Below are 23,999 nucleotides of genomic sequence, written 5' to 3'. Positions count from 1 at the left end.
AACATTTTACAGCTAGTGAATGTGGGAGACTGTGGGCCTGTGCCCACCAATAAACCAGAATCCTGTGTCTCATGCCCCGAAAGTATACATAAAAATCTGATACTGGCCTTTACTAATGCCCTTTGCTTTAGTGAGGTAGCGAGGGTGTTTTGAGCTTGTTTTCTCTGAGCTACTCCAGGGTGAGTTGGGTTTACGTAGGGAAACAGCAAAGTAAGCAGAGGTGGTCCAGGATACCTGTTTTTCAGTTAAGAGTAGATATCCTGAGGGGAGAGAAAGATCTTTTTAAAGAGGATTGGGAGAAGATCTTATGAAGAACATAGGATTAAAGCCAGTCTTGGGGCATGGGTTGATTTCTATTAGTGGAAGTGGGAGAAGGGTACCCCAGATGGAGGAATGGTGTGGGTAAGGATGCGTGGGAATGAACTCATGAGGTGGGCTCAGAGGACAGTGGATGACCAGCCTATCCATCTGTTGGGCCTATTTAATGCATTTAAGTAGGGAATTCGTGAGGAAGAAGCCTGGGGATTAGGGCCAGGTTATCAGAGCTTCCAAATATCAGAACTAAGACTAAAGACTAAGAACTAGGATTAAAGACTACCCTGAAGGCATAGATACTATAGGATAATGCATATTGAACACCTGCTATGTGCCCTTGCACTGTTCTAAACACCTAACACCTCTTATCTCACTTAAAGATACCACAACTCCATGCAATAGGCACTTTTTTTTTTTTTTTGGTGAGGAAGATTGGCCCTGAGCTAACATCTGTTGCCAATCTTCCTCTTTTTGCTTGAGGAAAATTGGCCCTGAGCTAACATCTGTGCCAACCTTTCTCTATTTTGTATGTGTGACGCCGCCGCAGCGTGGCTTGATGAGTGGTGTATAGGTCTGACCAGGGATCTGAACCCATGAACCCCTGGCTGCTGAGGTGGAGCACGGAAACTTAACCACTATGCCACTGGGCCAGCCCCAGCACTTTTTTATTTTTTTTGTCTCCATTTTACTGGTGAGAAAATTGAGGCTCAGAAAGATTAAGTAATCAGGGAGGATCACTGAAGGTTTGAGTAGAGGGTGGGTGGCAGGAAGGAACTGGCATGTTCCTTTCTGAATCTCTACAGCCATTACTTCATTCAAGATGCTTCAAAAGCATCACTATACATGCATAATTTCATTGAATCCTCATGACAATTCAATGAGATGGAAATTTTCTAATTTTCACTCATGAAAACATCAAGGCTTGAGACTGGTTTAGTAAATTGCCAAATGCTGCCTCCTAAGATGTGATGCTGAATGTGAATTCATACCCAGTTCTGCCTATTTTCAAAGCCATGCTCTGCCTCATTTCTCTTGGTTTAAGCCTGTTGTTTATTTACAAGAAGTCCCCCTTCGTGTCGTCTTCTTTTTGTATTTCTTTTTGTATATTTGGATATATTGTTGCCTCTGACTATTCCAGTCTTATAATGCCCATTCCTCCCCCTCCTGCCTGAAAGGGTTCAGTTTCCTATTGGATGCAAGATAGCTGGTAGTCATGGAGGCCAATGGCATGTTCCATGAGCGGGTGATTGTGATCCTTTGGTCTGCCCTCCTCTTGTTCACCCTGTGGTTCTCATAGGCGTTTCTGCTTCCTGACCTCAAGAGTTCCTGTGTGAAGCTGTAGCCGCATGGCTCTATGGTGCCCTGCAGTCTATGTCTTGGCCCAGAGCTCCAGAGCTGGAAGGAACAAGCTTGAATGCATTAGGCTCTGTGTTTGCTGGTGAGAAACTATGATGTCACCAGATAGACTTGGGGGACAGAGTTAGATGCCAGGGATGAGAGGCTGAGGCAGCATCCCTAGACAGCTGCTGGAGGAGAAGAGCCTCTGGGGAGACTGAGATGCAGAATGAGCCCCTTGTATGGGCATTTCGAGTGGGAGTTTGTCACTGTCAAGTTGGAAAGGAAACATTCAGGCCAGAAAAGGGGGAGGAAGTGGGGAACTGGGCAAGTTAGAGGGACAGATTCCCAGTCGGAGTCTGAGCTTCATCCTTCAGCACCTAACTTCTCAATTCCAGATGCTTTCCTTGGGGGGTTCTTTTGCTCTTTACTCTTGGCTCGGGCAGTCAAGGCTTAATGAGAGCCAGAGGGGTCCTCTCACCATGGGAAGGGCCAACAGGACATGGAGTGAAGGAAGTGGGTGTGAAAAGGTAGGCTTGGTCAGGGGCGCCAGTGTCAGGGGCCCCGTGATGTCAGTAAATGCCTGAGCTCATGGTGGTCGAGCTCTGGGAAGTAGCACCTGGGGGCAGGGACACATCTGAACTTTAGCCTCTCTCTCTGAACTTCTTGTGTCAGAACGTGAGCTGGAAATAGCCCCAGAACAGACAGTCCTCTGCTGATCCTCTCTCTTCACTGCTTCCAGAAACAGCAGGGTGTCTTATTTATTTATTCATCTTGGTGGGAACATGGTGTCTCGGGCTCTGCTACCTCTAGCCTCAGGGTGCGCACGTGCCCTGGAGCAGAGACCTAGTGTTCGCTGAGCTTCCGCAGATGCAGACCTCAGGGGCACTTTGTTTAGAAGTCTGAGTGCTGGAGTCTGAGGGTTAGGATGTGGGTCTCACAACTGTCCTGGTTCAATGTGATCCTGGTTCCTGGGGCCAGTGTTGGAGCCAGGACATAAATAAGGCTGCTCTTTGGAACTTCCTGGATCCTGTCCTGTTCTCACTCATCTTTCCTTTCTTTTTATTACTCCCTCAGCTTTTCTCCTTCCTCCGTCTTTTTAGTGTTATCCCTGCTAAAGTCTCTAGCAGTGCTTTGGAGGGCGTTTTACTTAATTAATTCCTTCATCAAATATTTAAGGAGGACCTACTGTGTATTGGGCCCTGTGCTAGGCCCAGTCTACAAACTCAATAACACGTTATGTTGCCCTTTTGACATGAGCAGCTGCCAGCACCCTTCAGAGCCCCTTTACAAAGCCATCAAATTCTGAAAATCATGTGGCATGAGGAAGTCCCAATTCAGTGAGAAGAGCCTTTGGCTGGAACATAGGCTGGCCAGCAGAAACATTGGGGTCTCAGACAAAGAGCTCTGAGTCAGCCTCATCCCAGGACAGCACTGCAGCAGAAGGTGCTGGTGTTCATTCAACCTGGAATCCTTTTCCATATCATTGTTACTCTCATTTGGTAGATAACTGGGGACAAATTTTAAATTCTAGACCTCCAAGAAAAATTCTGCAGAGTTCTTTTGTTGGCTCTCCAGGCTTTGAAATATCTTCTCTTGATCCTTGACATGAACTCCGGAGGTCCTCTTGTTTTCCTAGCCTGTAAATCATCTAGGGATCACTTTGCAAGAGCAGTTATTGGGAGAGTTTAGCTCTGCTCATCTGTCCAGGTGGAGAGCTGGCTGGATTGGCTGCAGACCACTACAAAGGGTCTGTAACCGGCCAGGGGGCACATTTACTTGGTCATGCTCTTACCGAAGGGAAAATTCCACTTGCCCTGCCACGCATAAGCATGAGGTGAGACGCAGCCAGTGGGGCCATGAGAAGGGGTGAGGGCACGACTGTGATGGCAGGCAGAAATTCCTACCTCTAGCAAAGGCAGGGGTCCTGCCCTCTCAGCGGTCTCCTTCCCCCTCAAAGATTCCGAGCTGGCCCTCTATCTCCCTCCTGCCACATCAAAAACCCACAGTTGGAGCTCTGGGAATATTATTCTTTTCCATTTAAAGACATTCCATTTCATGTGTAATTAAATGTGTGGTATGGAATTAATGTTTTCTTCTGAGCATTTTTGGCAGCCTGAGACCCTAGGGTCTGGCCAGTGAAAAGAAAACACACACTTCTAGAGATCTTCCCTTTCTCTCCTCATTCCCTTTTCCTTCCTCTCCTGCCAAGAATCTCCCTCCTCCTTCATGCACGCAGTCACCCTCAGAACTCACCTTGTAATGTGAGAGCCCCCGAGGCCGTCGAGACCCTCTGTTCTTCTGCATTGGGGTCTTGAATTTCTGCCTTCTGGTGCCATCCTCATCTCCAGAAGGCATCCTCGCTACTCGTGTTAAGCTTAGGTAGTGATGACCAAGGGTGGCAAGAATGAGTTCCATGATGAAATGACTCTCTCTGTCTTTATAGATGTGATTGATTTCTACTGTGAGTTCAGAAAGCAGTGTCTCTCTTTGCAGTGGGAGTTACAGAGACAATAGGGCTGTCATGACAGTAGGATGGCAGGTGACACAGACTTCTCATACTAGACTTTAGAGTCTTGTGGGCCACCCCTAACAGCTGGGTGATCTTGGGCAAGTTGCTTAATCACCTTGAACTTCAGCGTCCTCTTCTGTAGCACTGGGATAGCAAGTGTGTTTAAGAGAGTTGTGAAGATGAATGAGACAATGCATGGTGAGTGCCTAGCCCAGTGCCTGGCTCAGGGTGAGTGCTTGATCGATGGCAATTATTTGTATTATTAATAAGGGCACAAGGGGATAACAATAAGTTGAAAGAGACAAGCACAGCATGAGACAGAATTGATGGGGGAAAGATCTGAGAAGTCTCAGCAAGGATCCTAGGAACCAACTGGGAACTGGGTATTACGATGGGCCAGGGAAGAAGAGGAAGGCATGGTGGTTAGGAAAACCCATCAGGGGTAGCTAAGAAAGCAACTGGCCAGCCCTCTGGGGTGCTGGGAGGGCCTGCTTCTGAGTCCCTTAGACGAGCGCCTTCAGGGAAGGACGGTCTCAGTGCTGCCCACATGCATGGCCTCCTGGTCGATAATTAGCCCAAGCACTGAGGTGACCCATGAATTTCTAGGAAGGCGTTCTGCTTCTGACTGAGGGAGCATGCTGGCTTTTGGGGACTGACTTTGCTGCATGACATACAGCAGGGTCAGGATCACCATTATTTATAACCACCAACCCTGGGAAATCTGGTTTTTCTCTACTGATCAATGGCAATCTTTAGTAGGTGTCTGTCTCTGCCTTTGAGGTCTTTATTCCATTGTCTGACCAACCTCCTCCCACAAACTATTTTGGACTCTGAAGGGGAGGAGGTTGGACGTCACCATGGCAGGCTCGGACAGGCTGCTGGTGACCCCTTGAGTCAGCACTGGTTCCTCACTGAGCAACCTCATTCCACTTTGTTTTAGAAGAAAATCATCATCCTGCTCCAAGTTTCTTTCTAAGCCACTATTTTGTTCTCAGGTAGATTGAGCTCTTAGTTAAAATGAAGATCTTGCAGAAAGGAAGGAAACATACTTTTGTTAAATGTCCATTATGTTTCAGACATTTCCTATTATCTAAAAATTTTAAATCAGTCCTCTAAACAACTCTGCCCAGTAGATATTCAACGGTCCCATTCTACAGATGAGGAACCTTCGCCCGAGAGAGGGTAAAGCACAGCTAACAGCAGAGTAAGGATTCAGATACAGACCTGTCTCTGTTCCCACACCCTCACTCTTTCAGCAACACCTTTCAGGGGGTTTTATGCTTCTTCCTCATCCCTGGTTGGCAGGCTTGAATAGTTTATGCCTGTCACATCCCCGTTTTCCCAGAACATAGAGGTAAAGCTGACAGGGTCCCCTGTATCTCTGGCCATGTCTGTCTGTCCAGTGGATCTGTGCAGGTCACAGAGGTACTGCAGGCAACTCTCTCTTTCCCCCAGGATGCGGCCGCCCCAGTGAATAGAGGCAGGCTGAGGGGATAACCACAGCCCGCCCACTGACCTTTCAGGGCTCTGAGGTCTTCTGTGCAGCAGTGCCTGGTGACCTCCTTAAATTAGGGATTCTGCTCTAGGTAAAGCTTGCTCCAAGCCTGGAAGACCTCCCAGAAGGGAATCCCACACACGTGGAATAGTTATCTTGGTCCTTGGTACAGAGGAAAATTTTTGAGTCATGACTGAAACACAGAAATCCTCATTCAGCGTTTGTGTCTGATGAACCAGCTGTCCTACGGGAATGAGAAGCTCTACGGGTGGCCTCCTCTGGTGGAACTCAATTGGTGGCTCTCTCAAAATAAGGAGGGAGGGAAGAGCCAGGCTGAAGGAGCCAGGAACCCTTTTCCTTTCCCAAAGATCCCTCCCCGTGGGATACCGGCCGCTTGCTCTCTCCACAGCCCCTCATTGCGGGAGATGGAGAGGTCGTCCCACGGCCGGGGCTGTATCTCCCTCTCTCCCCTCCCCTGCCAGTGTCCCGGCCTCTGAGCCTTGTGACCCAGACTCTGCTGGGCTAGCCAGCCAGGCAGTAAAAGGAGATTGATGCCCGCTCCTCCTAGGAAAATCCATCATGTTTTGGCGTGCAGGTCAGATGGCTTCACCAGAGGCAGCTCTGAGCAGCACTGTGTGAGCTAAAAATAAGTCCAAACAGTGGCCCAAATAGACACGTGGACGTCAGAAATGGAAACGGCTCACTCCAGCGGTTCCCCAGGGCCTGGGCAGCGCCCTTTCCTCCCACACCTTCCTCCCAGGGCCTCTGGGGGTGGGGAGCTGCTACACTTTCCCTTGGGAAGATGCTGTGCTGGAGTCCCAGGATAAGCAGGTTAAGAGAAATTGGGCAGGAGCAGAAGAAGCATAAGATGGAGGGTTGTGCTGCTGTAGACCAGATTGTCTTGGTGGCCACAAAGTAGGGGAGGGCAGAGGAGAGGCAGCCTTGTGTAATGGAAGAACAGCGGCTCAGGAGCCATGAACAGAAGAGAGAGTCCTTCTTTCGCCATGCTTTAGCTCTGTGAACTTTGGAAAGTTACCCCCTGGCTCCATGTTCTTATCTGTGACAGGGGTACAACACTTATCTCTCAGGGTTATCGTGAGAATCGAATGTTGAGCAAATAGTAGGACTGGGCACAAATGAATCCGCTTTACCCTACTTCTTCCCACTTAGATTCAGGGAAGGAAGCTGCTCAGATCATGTTTTGAAGTCTCGAGTCTTGTTGGTACATGGGGTTGTCCACATGGAAGTGATTTTCCTGATGGGTTTGGCCCCGATCCAGCCTCTCTGTCGAATCTCCCTGGTTACCTTGCAGGGCTTTTTACCCCGGTGGCTGGGAGGAGGTTCCCTCCTGGGGAGGATTCATGGGGGAATGGAGTCTGTTTTCATTTTCCATTGCTTCTGCTGCTCCTTTTCAGATCTCACCACCCCATCCATGGGCTGAGCTCACGTACTGGTCTCAAAATACTTCTCCCTGAAGACAACTAGAGTGGGCCAAGGCTGTTTTATTCTGAGCCACTAGATGTTTCCACGTCTCTGAAAAAGATCTGTTTGCAGATTTGGGGAAGACACTCTGGTCTGTGGGAGGCTTCTGCTCGGGCTTTTTCACATAGGGAGCAGATGAGTTTCTAGTAACATGGTCACCTGCGCCCTGCTGCGTTCAAGGACCACAGCTGTCCAAGCTCCCCCTTCGCACAGCCCAGGGTTTGCAGCTGCCGTCAGGCTCTCAACTCCTGGGAGGAAGTGTCGAGAAACGGCCCCCTGTATGCTGCTCCTGCTTGGCTTGTCTGAATCTTCCAGGGCCTGTGATTCTCGCTGCCAAGGGAGCAAGAGGAGATGGAGGATTCCAAGACGTGACCCAGGCACAGCAGTGGGAAAGCGTGGCTCTCCATAGAGCTCCTCCCTTCTCATTCTGTACTCACTGTAGCTGAGTGAGAAGCTCTGGGGAGCTGGTGAGGTCATCCAGCCCGGAGGTGGACTTAGGGACCCAGGTTTTCCTTTTTAGAGATGTGCCCAGAACATAAGAAGGCAAGAGAGGCATGATCTCCATCGTGTGGATGAGTGGTTGAGGCTCTGAGAGGGGGCTTGACTCAGCCTAGGCCGCATAGCTAGGGAGGGGAGGAGCAGCCTGGAGGTAAGTCCAGGATTGCAGGCCTCCTCTGGTCTTTGGGCCACGGTGAGGCAAGACTAAGATATCGGTGTGCTTGGGACTTGTTGAGGCCAAGCTGCAAAGGTGAACATCTGTCATCAGCTGGCTGATTCCTTACCCTCCAATGTCCTCCTGTTCCAGTGGTTCTCAAAGTGGGGTACCCGGACCAGCTGCATCAACATTACCTGGGAACTCATTAGAAAGGCAAATTCTCAGGCCGCTCTGGGGGAAGAGCCCAGCACTCTGTTTCAACAAGCCCTCCAGGTGATTCTGATGCAGCTCAGGTTTGAGGACCACTGTTCTATTGCAATGCCGGAGGAGCCTGGGGTTGGGGTGGGGTCTGGGGCCGAAGGTGGCTCGTCCCCAAGTGGTTTGGCTACTCCGGCATGACCTTATGCTCTGGTTTCTAGTCCCATCTCGGCCACTAGTCGAGGACTTCTGACTTGGTCCTCATGTCCCCTTCTTGTAAAATAATATCAATAATGATGAAAACTGACAAACACTGACATTTTAGAGGACTTAAAGGTTTACAAACCTTTACAATAAAGCTCATGTAGTGGGTAAGTAGAACTTGGATTATACCCCCACACCCATTTTACACACAAGGAAACTGAGACCCAAGATGTTTGATGAAGTGTGCAAGCCCGTAGTTTGTGGAGGATCCAGGCCTTGAACCCAGTACCCCTGACTTCCTATTCTTTACCAATCCCTGAATATTCAGAGGCACGGGCTTGGCCTTGCAGAGCTGCCATCACCAGCCCTATCTCCTCTCCAAGGCCACGCCAGGACGCTCACCTTGCAGGAAGCTGCGCATTGTCAGTGGTCACCTGGGAATCATTATGCAGCAAGGAGCAGATGGCCTCCCTCGAGAGGTCCTGACCTCCCATTTTCTCTCAGTGGGAGACTCTTGAGCCTTCTCCTTCAAGGCCAACAATACCGTTCCTCAGGGGCTGGGCAAGATTGAGAGAGGGTGCAAAGAAGGGAAATAATTTTCAATATTCTTGTTGTAAAGGCGGGCAAAGCAGCTGCCTGGTGGCCCTGTGGCCTAGGAGGAACAGCCACTAGCACCCAGGAGTCTGCACGTCTGTCTTCCTGGGGAGGAGAGAATAACGGTCTGCAAATGCTTCTTCCCACAGGTCCTTGCGGGCAGGTCATCAGGGACATGGTGGGGATACCAAGAATTCTGATAAAAAAAAAAAAAAAAAAGATTTGTGTAGCCTATTCTGAAAGGAATCCCCAAGCCAACCGGAGCACTGTCCAAAGCCTTGCAGCCGCACCCCTCTGTCCCTGTCATATTTCTCCCTCCTCGTGGGGACGATCTGCTACGGTCCTCTGTCTTCAGCTTTCATTTTTTGACAAGGTCATTTGAGACAATCCTCTTCCCTGGCTCTGCAGTGCTCTTCATAATATGAATACAGGTAGTTAATGGGCTTCTGCCTGTTGAACAATTAATGGAAAGGTCAGTCAGTAATCTCCGGCTGGCTCCTTTCATCGCCAGCCCACTTCTGGTACAATTTCTTCGTAAAATTCTTTCCAAATAGGTAGGAGGGCTGAAGTTACATCTTTGCCTTCCCCTGGCAGACAGACTTGAATTAGGTCGCTACATTAGCTGAGGCAATGCTGACCCTTCTCTTTGCACAGCCCCTGGCTCTGGGGCAGGCTCTGGACTTGGCTTTCGTGATCTCCTTGGTCTTGCTCTCTCTCAGAGGGGAGGGATTTGTCAGAGGTTTCCCCAGATAACTTTAGCTGCTACTTAGTAGTCTCTATCATGAACCAGACACTGTGCTAGGGGCATTCCAGCCATTATGCTGGAATAAGACCCAGTGTATGTCCGTGTGTGTGTGTGTGTGTGTGTGTGTGTGTGTTTAGTTTGTCCCAGGCACTGGACCAAGCTCTTTGTATGGGTTATCTCGTTTAATCTTCACAAGGATTCAAGGAGTAAGGTATTGGTGTTAATCCCATTTTATAGTTGAGGAAATTGAGGCTCTGGCGTGAAATAACTTTCCCAGCTTCAAAAACTAGCAAGAAAGTGGATCCAGTGTTCCAACACAATTATGGAATGCCCCAGAGACCTCACTATTCACAGTGCAGTCCATGGGTCAATAGCACATGGACAGGACCTGGGGGTGGTGGGGGCGGGGGTGGTGGTGGTGGTATTAGGAATGCATATTCTCAGGCCCACTGAATCAGAATATGCATTTGAACAAGATCCCCTGGGATGTCTGTGCACACTAACTGTTGAGACTGCTGTATGCTCTCTCCAGGAACTAGAGCTAATTACACCAGAATTCTGTGTGTTCGCTAGTATTGACTTCATTTTCCAGCTGAGGAAGTGGTGGTTTAGAGAGGTTAGGGGCTAGTCGTGGCAGAGCTGAGATTTGATTCTGGGCCGGACTCTCAAACCACAGTGTGACACCAGTTTTCATGCCCAAGTTGGGGTGCTAGAGTTTGCCTCTCCCTGCTGTGGACTCAGGAACAGAACTCCCTGCCCTAGACCCCTGTGCTCTCCTGACACCCTGTGCCTCTCATGAGGACAGGAGCCTAGGACTGACTTGCTTGCTCTCCTCTCTGTCCCCCTCCTACAGATGTGCAGCACATTAAGAGGAGGGACATCGTATTGAAGCGAGAACTGGGAGAGGGAGCCTTTGGAAAGGTCTTCCTGGCTGAGTGCTACAACCTCAGCCCCACCAAGGACAAGATGCTGGTGGCCGTGAAGGTAAATCCCAGAGGCACGTGGGCCTCTGGAAGAGGGCTGGCTGGGGCTGGGGAGTGACAAGGTGACGCTCACTCCATGCTGGAAGATGGTAGAAACTGGCTTTGTCAGATGCATCCAGGGCCCTTGCTCCAAGGCAATGAAGTTTCCTCCAGACCAAAACCGACTTACTGTGGATTTGGAGGTCAAGAGCCGCAACACCTAAGAGAGCTGTGCTGGGGTACGGCTGGAGGAACAAGGCAGGTCTGTGGACAGCCCTCGTTTTATTCTGGATGCCCTGGGCTCACCTCTGTCCCCAGCTGGCCCTCTTCCCTCCTCAGTGACTTTGTAGGATGTGTTGTCCCGCCCGGACAGTCACTAGACCATTTCTTAGGAGCAGAGCTGGGTGAAAGGTGGGTGGCTCAAGGAGGCCCTCGGAGCCCCAGTCAAGGGCAGCAGACATCACTGGGAGTGGAAGGAGATGGAGTGGGAGTCAGGTATTGAGAAAAGGGACAACAGTGAGTGAAGTTGGAAGAAATTCTTAGAAACATCTCATGGGATCCAGGTTCAGACCCCAAGGGGCAGTGTGCCTCCTGGCAGCTGCTAGATGGGTCCATTACCAGCTGCAGAGCCAGATGTGCAGCTGAATTGCTTGGGGCAGGAGAGAAGTGACTTTGCTACCGGTAGTTGCCCTCTGCTGCCCTGCCTCCAGGAGTGAGCAGCTTCTGTAAATCAATGTTGGACAACTCTTTGAACATGATTGGCACAAACAAGAGTCAAGTAGCCTGTCTGAGGCATCTCTGGGTCTCGGGAGCCCTGCTCTGGAGCATGGGGTGGCCCCTGTGGGAGCTGTGAGCAGGCCTCTGAGGCCGGTGTGATGTCTGCCTGATGTTCTGGACTGGGAGCAGGAGATGCTGTTCCTCATGAGGACTCCCACCTGGACCTCAAAAGGGTCCCATCCTTAGCACTGAGGCTCTGACGGTGCCCTCACAACAGCAGTTTCGTGCTTCTGTGACTTTTGGGTGTCGGTACTCATAGCATTCTGTATCTGCAAAGCAGCTCTGTCCACAGCGGGTAAATGACCTCCATGGATGCAGGCGGTGCTGTGCAGGCTACAGGCAGAGCCTGGGAATCAGAGAGCCTGGGGTGTAGGGGGTCTCAGCCCCACCACCGATTAGCTGTGTGGCCTTGTGCAAGACGCTTAACCTCTTTGGGCCTCAGTTTCCTTATCTGTATAATAGAAATTATAATATCTCCTCCTTAAAATTTTGGTGATTAAATTATATAACATACATAAAATCCACAGGTCGCTGCCTGGGACACAGTCGATGCTCAATAAAGAGGAGCTGCTGTTTATCTCTGTTGTCATCATGAGTCTTGATGTTGATATTAGTGAATGTGCTTACACACATGACATATGACCTGCCAAGCTTGCATTGACGTCTAGAATAGGGGTTGCCAAACTTTTCTCTAAATGGCCAGATAATAAATATTTTAGGCTTTGAGGGCCACACGCTCCTCACTGCACCTACTCAACTCTGCCCATGTAGTGGGAAAGCAGTGTAAACAATGCATAAACTAATGGTGGTGGCTGTTTTCCAATAATTATTTTTTTTAAAAAATATGTGTTGTCTGCCGACCTCTGCTCTAGAAAGTAAATAAGGTACTAGAGTATTGCCGCCGTAGAAGGCTAATGATTATTATTGGTAGACATGCCGAGAATAAACCTGCTCAGTGTGTCTCCGTAGACGTGGGATGGTCAGGTGAGTGCAGGCGTCTTTAGACAGCTTGCACTAGGGATGTGTAAAGCTTTCTAATTTTGTCCCTAAACTTGGAATCTGCACTGCTCTGAAACTTTTAATTTACGGGATGACACTAATCCACTGGGTGTTCCAGCATCCGTCTGGGGATGGGTGAATAAACTGAACATTTATTGCACTTGGAGCAGCAAATGAAATGATGGTCTAAAACCCTGGGAAACGTTTCCCACCAGTGGTCTGGTGTTGGGGGGCAGTACCCAGATTGGGTAATGCAGAAAAGATGTTTCTGTTTTCATCCTTTTCAAAGGGTTTCTTTTTCTCCTTGGGTCTGGGAACCCCGAGGAGATGAGTGCTCTGGGATCTGACACCATTTGCTGCCCGGTGACCAGCCCCTGGAGGAGATGCTCATCTCCTCTGGAGAACAGCCAAGAAACTGTGTGTCCTGCTCCTTGTCCTCTAGATTTTCCTCCTTTTTGCAGGCTCCTTCCTCTTGGATGCAGGGTAATTGTGGACTTCCAGAAAACGCATCCAAGTATTACTCAAGATTAGGTTTTCTCGAATTGTAGTTTTAAATCAATTGGTAAGAATTTTGCCTAGCAGTTGCTATGGTAGAAACAAAGAGAAGAAATCACAGCCTCTATTTTGAAGATGCTTGCAGTCTGTTGGGGAGACAAGATGAATACCCATAAAAGAAATGGAGAGCAGGACGAGACAGAGCATAATTTCTATGTATGTGTAGTGTTAAGTGTGACATTAAAACCATGTAGTTCATGATATTTGTGAATAGGTGGTGCCACATTTACATGGTAATTTGACAAACAATACGCTTGCTCTAACGATCTCAAAAGAGTCTCTTCTAATATCCAAATAGCCAATAAGTATATGAGAAAGGTGTCCAATCTGTTAATCATCCGAAAAATGCAAATTGAACCATAATGAGACACCACTATCCACCAAGCAGAGGGGCTTAACAGCAACGACAACGCCAAGTGCTGACAAGGAAATGGAGCAGCTTGAGTCTCTCATACACTGCAGGAGGGAAGGCGAAGGAGCATAATTGTTTGGAAAACAGTGTGGTATTCTAGAACATTGGTGTACTGTATGACCCAGCACTTCCACTTTTAGACCTATTCCCAACAGGTATCTGTGTGTCTGTGTGTCTGTGTGTCTGTCTGTCTATCTATCTATCTATCTATCTATCTATCTATCTATCTATCTATCTATCTATGTATCTACCAAGAGATGTGTCTAAGAATGTTTGTAAAGCATTCAGCCAAAAGCTGGCAACAGCCCCAGTGTCCATCAATGGAAACGTGGATGAATAAAGGTAGTATATTCATATAATGGAAAACTATTTAACAAGGAAAATGAATGGAGCATAGCTACATGCAACAATGAGGAAGAATGTCAAAAACACAATGTTGAATGAAAAAAGCCAGATATAGAAGTATATATATGATGCTACATGTATGATTTCACTTTTTTAAATTTCAAAAACAAGTAAAACTAACTAACACTAACTCTAGTGTCCAGGGGTTCATATTCAGACAGTATAAACTGTTTTGAAAAAACAAGGACGTGAATTCCATAAGTCAGGATAGTGGTTACCTTCGGGGTGAAAGCAAGCACGCCAGAGGGGCAAGGCACAGGATGGGGGGCATTTCTGGGAAGTTGGCAATATTTTATTTTTTATTTACATTGAAGATGCACTGGTGTTAGCTTTGTGATATATCAGTGTACTATAAAAGATTTTTCTGTTAAGGATTTATCGTATTCTTAAAAATATGCTTAATTTATTCATTCTGCAAGTATTCATTGAGCACTCACCATGTGCCTGGCCCTATACGAGGTACTGGGGGACGGGGGGACTAAAGGAGACACACAGGCCCAGGTAGCTCACCTCTCAGAGTCATGGAATACTAGAGCCCAGAAGGGACATTTAAGGAGGAGGAGAAGATGGTAATGATGATGACAACATCTAACAGACAACACTCGTTAGGGTTACAAACTGTACGCTAGGCCCTGCCATGAGTCATGTGTGCATGTTAATGTTTCATTCTCACAGCAACCCTAAGAGCTGGGCACTAGCACTGTCCCCATTTTATAGGAGGGGACATGGAGGCACAGAGAGAGGTTAAGCAATTCGCCCAAGGTCCCTCAGATAATCCGTGGTGGAGCCGCCTTCAAACCCAGACAACCCCTTTCATTCACAGATGAGGGAATGAGACCTTCCTCGCTGCCTTTCCTCTTCCATGTCTCTCCGTGCTTTCCTCTGGGTGAACCTCGGCGTTCTTCCAAGTCGTGAATTCTTCTTGTGGCTTTATCTAGTGTAGAGTTTGTCCTGTCTATGGAGATTTTCGTTTTAACATCAATGACCATATATTTGATATCCAAGATATCAGTTGGTTCTTAACTTTATTGTTATCTTAATCTTATTTCTCTGTTTTTGTTGCATACCTTCTCTGTTCTTTAAAATAATTATTTCTTCACCCTCTTTGAGCATTTACTTATTTTAGCATCCTTGTCAACCTTCCTATAAAATTAATTTTATCTGCAGGAAATTTATGTTTTTGTTATTGATAATTTTAATTATTTGGATTTAACATGATGTTTCTTCTGGTATGTCTGAACTTCAGCTTTTGGGTTCCTTTTGATTTGGAGGGTTGTTTTGTTTTTGTTTTGGTTGCTCATGATTTCCAGTTTCAGTTACTTTAAATTGGATCAGGAACTTAAAATATTTGTGAAACAATCTGAGTGCAGAATCTCAGAATTTTACTATTTTCTCAGTTTTTAAAAATAGAATTCCCTCCTGCTCTTAACATTTTTTAACCACTGACATTTAGAAGGTCCTTGCAAAGTATTCATCCTAGGTTCCGTAAAAACAGTCCACTCTATGCACTCCTTTTTCTTTGATTTCCATGACATTTCATTATATTAAGTGATGACATTAACAGGTTTCACTGTCATAAATGAATTTGGGGACAATCACTGCTGACTCTTGGTAAGCTCCTCTCTGAGACAGAGGAACCTCTTTGGATATTAACTAGCAGTCTGTGTTCAGGGTATGATGGGCACCAGTCAGTATGTTCCACAGAGGTAATGGACAGTGGCAGCTCATCAGGCCAGTCCTGTGGATATAGCTCAGTTGAGAGTTTTTCTGATCAAAAGAACAGCACATGCCAAGGGCCTGAGGCAGATAAAATCTTGATGGGAAAGAAGGACAGAAAGACCAGTGAGACTGAAGTGTAATGAATGAGGGGAAGGGAGTGTATTGGAGGAGAGGAGGCAGAGAGGGATGGGGAGATCTGATATTTAGAGTCCCTGACTATATGAAGGAGTTTGGATTTTATCCTGAAAACAGTGGGAAGCTGATGGCCCGTTTTAAGCTAGGGAGACAGATGAGAGACAGGCACCTGTGTATGTGATAACTACCCATCTTTTTCTCTGATAAAATCATTTGGGAATCTCAAGAAGGTGAAGTGACAGTGGATTTTGAGAGAATAAGAGAAAGGTGATTTTCATACCTTCATTTCAAGGGGTTGATTGGTGTGTGTGTGTGTGTGTGTTTCAACCTTTAGGAATGTGTGTATCCCTGTGCATATAATAAAATGGGTTTCAGTATGTTAATGAAATCCAAAATGAAACATACCTTGAAATATCTCCCCTAAATAAAAGAAAACAAAAATGGAAGGCAGCAGAACTCCCAGGCTGGACAACATGAAGAAGTTAAATGACTCTGATGGATTTGGGAACTGTTGGGAAATTTGAATGTTCTTGCCATCTAGACTACTTCCCTCCCATCCTACTAAACAGCTCCACTGAAGCCCTTCCGCAGGGCAGGGGCTGGACATGAGACCTGATGCATAGAGCGGGGAAGACCAGAAAGGGCAATGCCTTCAAATGTGGGAGGGAAAAGAAAGAGACAAGGGGGCAGAATTCCAGCTCTCCTCTCTGTTCTCTGGATACTGCTGGAAGGGCTTCAGAGACCCCTTGGCAAGACTCATCTTCCTGCACCTCCCATGCCACTGACTGGTGACCCATTTTGAAATTTCCCAGATCCAAAGAAGGTGTTGGCTGTGGACTCCACAGAGAGGGGCAAGAGAGTCTCTGAGCTGATTTTCCTTGTTATTATTCTCTTTCTATCATCTCTTTTCCAATTGCATCAATCCCTGGAGATTGGGGCCACTTGCAGCTCTGAACCCCAGTTGCTGCACCCGATCCTTTGCCAATTACGTAGGAACTTCAGGTTTGACCCAGGAGCTGGAAAACCCATTGTGAAGGTGAAGAGAGAAGGGGTATGGGCAAACTAAAAGAGACAGCAATGGCTTTGTGCCCCATCTCCCAAATGGGGAACTCATATCTGCCTCGCAGCGTAGGGTGCCAACCTTGGGGATGCTGGCTGGCACTGCTTGAGAGCTGAGAACGGAAATATCCAATGGCTGCCATTGTTTTGGACCGTGCAAGAGAATGATTTACAGAGATGGAGAGAGGCCATTTGGCTGGCCCCAAATTTGATCTACTTTTCCCTCTCATAAATCCAGTGTTCACATAAATCTTTGTGTTCTCCCATCCCACCCATGCGGGGTTCCTTTTTTTTTTCCTTCTTATTCTTCATGAAAATAAATAAATCACTGACAGTCATCCTATACCCACAGCCCAGCCCATGCAGCTCAGGGCTGCAGCTGGGAGCTGGGTCACTGGGAGAAGCTCCCTCTCATCGTGACTCCCTGCCTTCTTCCACCCATAAGAAGAAGGCTTTGCAAATGTCTTGATTCTGGTAGGTGGAAACATGGCAGCCTATTCCTTTATTATTGGGTAGCTTCCCTGATAAGGCAGCCAGAGCTGAAGTGGAAAGCACTTAAGAACAGAGCTGGTAAAAATCAGCAATGGTCCAGTGGATCTCCCACTTTCCTTGTGGCCTTGGCCTGCTCTGCAAGCCTGGCATCTTCGCTGGGCCCAGCTGCTGTGCTGGCAGCCCACAGTCCTCGCCTGTCCCACCCTCTCCTCTGCCCTTTCACATCTTTAACTTCTGTGCCCACCATTGCCTTGGGCAAGGCACCACTTTGCCTAGTGACCAATTCATTGGATAGATTCATTCAAGTAGATGTGCTGGACAGGAAAGTATCCTGGGCTCCAGACTCAAGCTATTACTTCTTGCATGATCTTTGGCAAGTCACTCCCCCATTCTAGATCTCAGTTATCATTAGATAACTTCCAACATTTTTGTTAGCAATAGAATCATTTAATCAAACGCTTTTTTGGTGAAACCTCCAAATTTTGAAAGGAACGAAAGGTGGTGCTTGTTAAAGTTGGAGTGGGTCTTGATCTCTGGCTGAGAGACCATGGCCCTCCTGATGGCCCTAGAGGCATTGCCAATGAATTTGGGGGCACTGTGAAGCCTGAAACCAGGAGGTTTCTGAGGTCCAGTTTAACGGTAACCTTCTGTCGTTTAAGATGTGTGAATGTGTGCTGATCCCTGGGCAGGGCTGGGCCTCAGTTTCTCCAACTCCGGAAATGAGCAGGTGGAAGCAGATGGTGTCTGGGGCCCATTCAATGCTAAGAACCCGTCAACTCTAATGTCTGCTAATGACTGATAAATGTTTGATGGGCGCCCCCGATACAATTTTTGCATGTTCACGTTCCTGCAGTGCTCTAAGCCAAGGCAGCCCTGTGGATTTCAGCTAATGGGGGATGTGGTGGCAAGAGAAAATTCTCTGGCTAGGGAGGCCTTTACAACAGCAGAATGAACTGCAAGGGAGGTCCATCTGCCTCAATAACCCACAGAAGCCAAATGCCTGGCAGAGAGAATGCAAAACAATCTCCTGTCTGTCTGGATTTTTACTAACTTGAAAATGGTGTGCAAATTTCACACTCACTCCCTCGTTGCCTTGTGTTGCGTCTATTGAGGTTACTAAATGGTGTCAGTTGAGGCAACTGGATGTTTGGCCCCTGCCTTCTGACCTCGTGGGGAAGGTGGGAAGGCCGGCGGAGTGTGTGAGCACACCTGCCCAGGCTCCTTCTCCTGCAGAAAGGGACCCATCCCCATGGCAGTGCCCTGTCCAAAGTCCCTCAGGTGTGCTCAAAGTCTTCCACTTTGGTCTCCCCCCTTCTGGTGCTGGAAAATCCACATGCGCAACTGACACCCCTCCTGACCAGCGTTCTTCCATTTCTCTTCCTGGGCCCCGGGGGCAAGTGGCCTGGTCTGGTGCTTCCCCCTCACATGGGGGTCTCCCACTCCCACTGGAGCTGAGTTGTAACATTTCAGTGGCCAACAGATGCCCATCCTCCCATCCTAACCTGAGACTTTGTGGCACTTTATCCGGTCCTGGTCCTGGGTGGATCCTCAGGCTTGTGTCCATTAACTGCCATTCCCACAGCTGCAGTCCCATTTACCCCCGATGCTCCCTTCACCCCCTACTAGGAGGACACCAGAGCCTTCTAGAAGCCAAGCCTTCACATTTCTCTGCAAATATCCACTCCTTCACAATCTAAAATCAAGGACTAGAAAAGGCAAGGAGACTTGATTAGGTTGTCTGCCTGATTTCTGTAGGCTGCAGGCACAGGCTAATTTACAAAGTGAAAGCAACAGGGGCAGTGGTTTTCCCACTGTTTATTTTAGCTGTGGGACCATTTCTTCAAGGAAACCTTAGGACAAGGGGCCTTTGTGATGCCTTCCACCTCGCAGCCCCCTGCCTCTGCCATTCCCAGTAATCTCTGAGGAAGCCTAGGGCTCTGAGGTGAACATAGTTTGAAATCACTGGCTGGTGGATGGGTCGTGGGTGTCAGAAAGTTGATTTCTGTTTCTACAGGGATGAAAATGCCAAAGGAGGAAGGAGGCAGGCCTGGCTGTTGTGACTTAGCCTCATGGGCTTTAAACCCTGATTAAAATCTTAGCTGTTGGGAACCAGCAGTGTTGTTATTATGGGCACCACGTTTCTTCCCGGGAGGGGAACAGATAGACCCCTGCCCTCTGATTGCTAAAAACCAGGTCCTGTGTTGTTTCCAGGCCCTGAAGGATCCCACCTTGGCTGCCCGGAAGGACTTCCAGAGGGAGGCCGAGCTGCTCACCAACCTGCAGCACGAGCACATTGTCAAGTTCTATGGGGTGTGTGGCGATGGGGACCCCCTCATCATGGTCTTTGAGTACATGAGGCATGGAGACCTGAACAAGTTCCTCAGGTAAGCGAGGATAGCTGTCCACCCCCTTCCTCCCCAACCCAGCCCCACCAGACCCCGGGGTTCTCTCTGGAGCCAGAAGTCATATTGCCTCTCTGAACACAAGTCTGGGGATTAGAAATGAGAAGAAACCTTTCATTCTTCTACATCATCTCCTGAGCAGCTCGATTCAGGCCTTTGTCCCTGATTTCTAGCGGGAAAAAGTTGAGGATGCTATGACAAGTAATCTGTATTCTCCTTCCTGATCCCAAGTGGACTGAAAAAAAAAGCAGAGTCTGGAATGTGTCCAAGGAGGGAGCCCAGAAGGTCTGCCAGCGTATAACTTCCAATTCCTGGATTCTAGGGCCATCCTTTCCCCTGATCGTGCGAATAGCTTTCGCACTTTGTCTCTTATGTTTCTCAGCATTGCAATACCTTATACCCCTCCTGGAAACCTTCTTGCTAGAGACTTTGTGATGATGAATAAGAAGGCATAAGTTTACAAATTCATCAAGAGAAAGAGATGGTTGAAAAAAAGAACATATTTTCCTTGGATAAATTTAGAAATATGCTGTCCAGTACGGTGGCCACATATGAAATTTGAACTTAAGTTTACATAACTTTAAATAAAATTGTAAAATTCAGTTCCTTGGTCACACTAGCCGCATTTCAAGTACCCAATAGACACATGTGGCTAGTGGCTACCATATTGGGCAGTGCAGTATACAATGTTTCCATCAATAGAAAGTTCTGTTGGATAGCACTGCTTTAGAAAGATGGGATTTATTGTAAGAAAAGCTTCCCCAAACCCGGAGCAAGATCATCTGGATTTTGAGATGCTCTTGATGGAACTGGTAAGAGACCGGAACCCCAGCCTAAAGTTCTGGATGGAGTTTCAGGGGTGGGGGGCGGAATCTACTTTCCCCAGAGAAGACAGCATCTCACCACTAGAGCAGAATTAGCACTTCTCTGCCTCCCATATCAGCCACCTTTAAGGGGTACCCAGAAGTGGAGGGGCCAGCCATGTGTGAAGGTCTGTGGAATTCAGGGTCCCAGGAAGCAGGTTGAACAATCAGGCCCTCAAAACCTGGTGTGTGGTCTTTGCCACCTTTTGAATCTCATTGAATTCTGTGAGATTTTCAGAGTTCAGATGCAGATCATGGAACACTCCAGCACACTCACCAAAAATTGATGAGCATCTCCTTGAAGTGGGACATTCAATAGGTTGCTGTGGTTTTGAGGGAGAAATGGAAAAGGTTGGTAGCAGATAATGAACTCTTCTTATGAGCTGGATTTCCAAAAATGGCCCTAAAGGAATTGAAAATATCTGTAGAATGTTCTAAACCTCCTAAATGTGATTTCACAATGAAATTTATTCCTTTCCTGGAGAACTCTGTCCTTATCATAAGACAGACTTGGGTTCACATCCTGAATTTGTTATGTCTTAGTGATGTAACCTGGAGCAAGTTTTAAACCTTAATTCTCTCTTAGAAAACAAGACTGTTAATAACTGCTTCACATGTTTGTTGTTATGAGCATTAAATGACCATATTTGTATAATACCTAGATGAGTTTTCCGTGTAGCTAGGTGTTCAATGATAGCTACTATTAAAATTATTACAATTATTATTTTATCAGAACTGTGAACCATGGTAGTTTCTAACACAGGTGACACCCTTTCTCAATATTCAAGATCTTTCTCTCCCCATGCTTCCGTTCCCCTGGGGTTAGAGGGACATGCTCCATTTTCCACTATGTCCTCTCCATGGATTCAGCAGTGCCTTCACCTCAAGTGCCACCAGCCGGTCTAAAGAGAGCTCCTGGGTGCCTCTCTGTACGACTGTCATGCCCAATATAAGGGAGGAGGAAGAAAAAGAGAGTTGAAGGCCCTTCCTGCTCTCACATCTCCCAGCTGGTGGTTTTTGAGGGCAGACTGCAGCATCCTCTCCCGGTAGACAGGAGTGTGGGCTTGCCTGCTGATCCCCTTCTTTGAGAGCTGAGGCAATAGTCTTCCTTCAGAGGGGTGAGGTAGGCAGAGACCACAGGAGATAATAAAATGACCGTGTTCATATTTAACGGTGCCTTTCAGTAGAAATTGGAGAAGCAGTAAAACAGGCCGAGGCCTTGCTGTACACCAGGGCTCCTTGGCCCACAACTTCATAAATAAGGGCCCTGGGTGTGGTTACGGCTCATTGGGCTTTCTGGAGAAAAGAGTGAACACTAAAAGTGATCGATATGACAGGGCAAGGTGTTAGGATAAATCTGGGCTTTGATTTGGGATGGAGCGGGTGATGGGGCTCCCCAGGCTTCTGCTTCAGGGTCACAGGGTCTTTCCATCCTGCCCTGCCACCAACAGAAGTTACCCAGTCCTAGGCAGTGTGGTGGAGAGGTTAGGAGTGTGGACTCAAGTCTTGCTACCCAGAGTGTGGTCTGCCAACCAGCAGCATCACACTGGGAGCTTGTCGGAAATGCAAATAATCAAGCTCCGTCTAGCCAATCAGAATCTCAAAGGGCGGGGCCCTGGAATCTGTTTAGCAGGCCCTCCTGATGCTCCTTAAAGTTTAAAGCTCTCCTTAGAACCACTCGTCTGGTTTCAGTCTGCCTCCTGATTACCCATATGACCACTCTGGGACTTCTGGGACCTTGGCCAAGTGATCTGATAATTTGTGCCTCAGTTTCTTTATCTCAAAATTGGGGTGGGAGGATTAAGTGAATTAATATATTTAATATCCTTAGAGCAGTGCTTGGAACATTGTAAGGGCTCTGTCAGGTTAGTTGTTGTTTTATTAGTCATTCTACACTAGACATCTAGACCCTGGGAAACCCCCAGAGAGCAGTAAAATATTTAAAAGAGTAGATTTATTCTCTGATCCGTCAGAGCACATCTGCGTCGTCTTAGTTGGGAATCTGGTTGTAGCCTTTTACCCATATCCACACTCACATAATATAATTTTGGATAGATAGAAATAGGCCATAGGTAGGCCAAGAAGGGAAATTTTGTTCATTTCTGTGGTGCATCCCAGAGAATAGGGAGTCAAGCAGGCTGTTCTCCTTGATCTCCTGAATTCTCTCTGTCCCCTTCCTGCTCCCCCACCCCTCACAGGGCCCATGGGCCAGATGCTATGATCCTCGTGGACGGGCAGCCACGCCAGACGAAAGGCGAGCTGGGGCTTTCCCAGATGCTCCACATCGCCAGTCAGATTGCCTCGGGCATGGTGTACCTGGCCTCCCAGCACTTTGTGCACCGGGACCTGGCCACCAGGAACTGCCTGGTTGGAGCCAATCTGCTGGTGAAGATCGGAGACTTCGGCATGTCCAGAGACGTCTACAGCACCGATTACTACAGGGTAAGGTGGCTGCTCCAGCTGCAGGACTCAGAGGCAGACTAGCACCTTGCTCACATGTCTTTGTCATTGTCCATTAACCCTGTCTCTCCGGAGCACACACATACACACCCATGCCCAGAAGTACACTTGATGGTCACCCTTTGGGCACTCCTGCATCCGACATTCCTGTTTATTATTCTCTCAATAGCTCACTTCACGCTTCCTCTTGGACATTTAACTTGACTGTATCCTTACATTACGATGACATATGCATTGTGTTCCTACTTGCCTCAATACTCATTCTTCATGCAAACAGACTCATATATATGTGTGTACACCCAAATACACACACAGACAAGCTCAACTTGGTGCTACATTTTAATATCTTCCAACTCAGTCCCCAATCCAGCCTCACCCATAACACACTTTATTCTCTGAAATTATCTGGTGACCATGTCACGTAGGCTTATCTTGTCTTCTAAGGTAGATCTTTATGAGAAGCCAGAACCCAAAGTAAAGTAGCAAAAATAATTCATGTATTGCTAAGCAGAATTATCCAAATGGCTTAGGAAAAATGAGGCAAGAAAACATGTCATCATTGCCAACTTTGGAGTGAGGTGCAGGTTGGCCTTAGAAAAAGCTTTCTGATTATGAGAGGAGACATCACGTTCAATTTTACTTCAATACAGTTGTCTATCTACATTAACAGATGTCTTATTTTGCTCCCAGAATTATTTTTTCCCTTAGTCTTTGGGGATACCCTTCCCGTGGATCATTGGGTGGTTTCTGACAGTGTTATTATTGCCAGGGAAAGGACGAGTAGGCATGAGTGTCATTTATCTCAAAAAGGGGAAATATGGGTGCAACCTGAGATATAGAAATGGGATAACTTCTGCAAGATGATTAGGAGGCAGATGCCTCAAGAAAATCGGAGATTTACTTTGGGAACATTGAGTGGGTGAGGAGTTTGGACAGGTGGTTCAAAGAGAGGGCGGGATAATGTTTTAGAGGTCAAAAGACGTGGTAGCCATTTGTCTCATCTTCTTTGTAGGAAATGGATGATCAAAGAGCCCAGATATGATTGTTCTTTTGGCCTGAGCATGATATACCAAGAGGCTGGGAGTTTGGGGTTGGCATCTGCAGATCAGTTCTATCTGGATGCTCCTGCTGGCTTTGCCTAAATGAGATTGCCTAGATATTAAAAGTGGTCGCTCAAGACACTTCATTTCAGCCATGGCCTGGAGAAAAATGGAATGTTTGAGA

The 23,999-nt window shown here is 47.5% G+C and overlaps 1 protein-coding gene across 2 annotated transcripts in view; it reads left to right on the top strand.

Moving 5' to 3' along the window:
- Window positions 1–23,999, top strand: part of NTRK3 (neurotrophic receptor tyrosine kinase 3) — a 367,961-nt gene that overhangs the window by 294,780 nt on the left and 49,182 nt on the right. For both annotated transcript variants that reach the window (XM_014788632.2, XM_087428913.1), the window contains exons 13-15: window positions 10,389–10,519; window positions 19,262–19,434; window positions 22,514–22,757. In XM_014788632.2, coding sequence (XP_014644118.1) covers window positions 10,389–10,519; window positions 19,262–19,434; window positions 22,514–22,757 — 548 coding nt within the window. The remainder of the gene's footprint in view (window positions 1–10,388; window positions 10,520–19,261; window positions 19,435–22,513; window positions 22,758–23,999) is intronic.

The sequence above is a fragment of the Ceratotherium simum genome, chromosome 3 (assembly GCF_057802395.1).
Source record: "Ceratotherium simum simum isolate JZ-2026a chromosome 3, ASM5780239v1, whole genome shotgun sequence".
NCBI classification, from domain to species: domain Eukaryota; kingdom Metazoa; phylum Chordata; class Mammalia; order Perissodactyla; family Rhinocerotidae; genus Ceratotherium; species Ceratotherium simum.
This window is presented reverse-complemented; position numbering and strand designations above follow the sequence as displayed.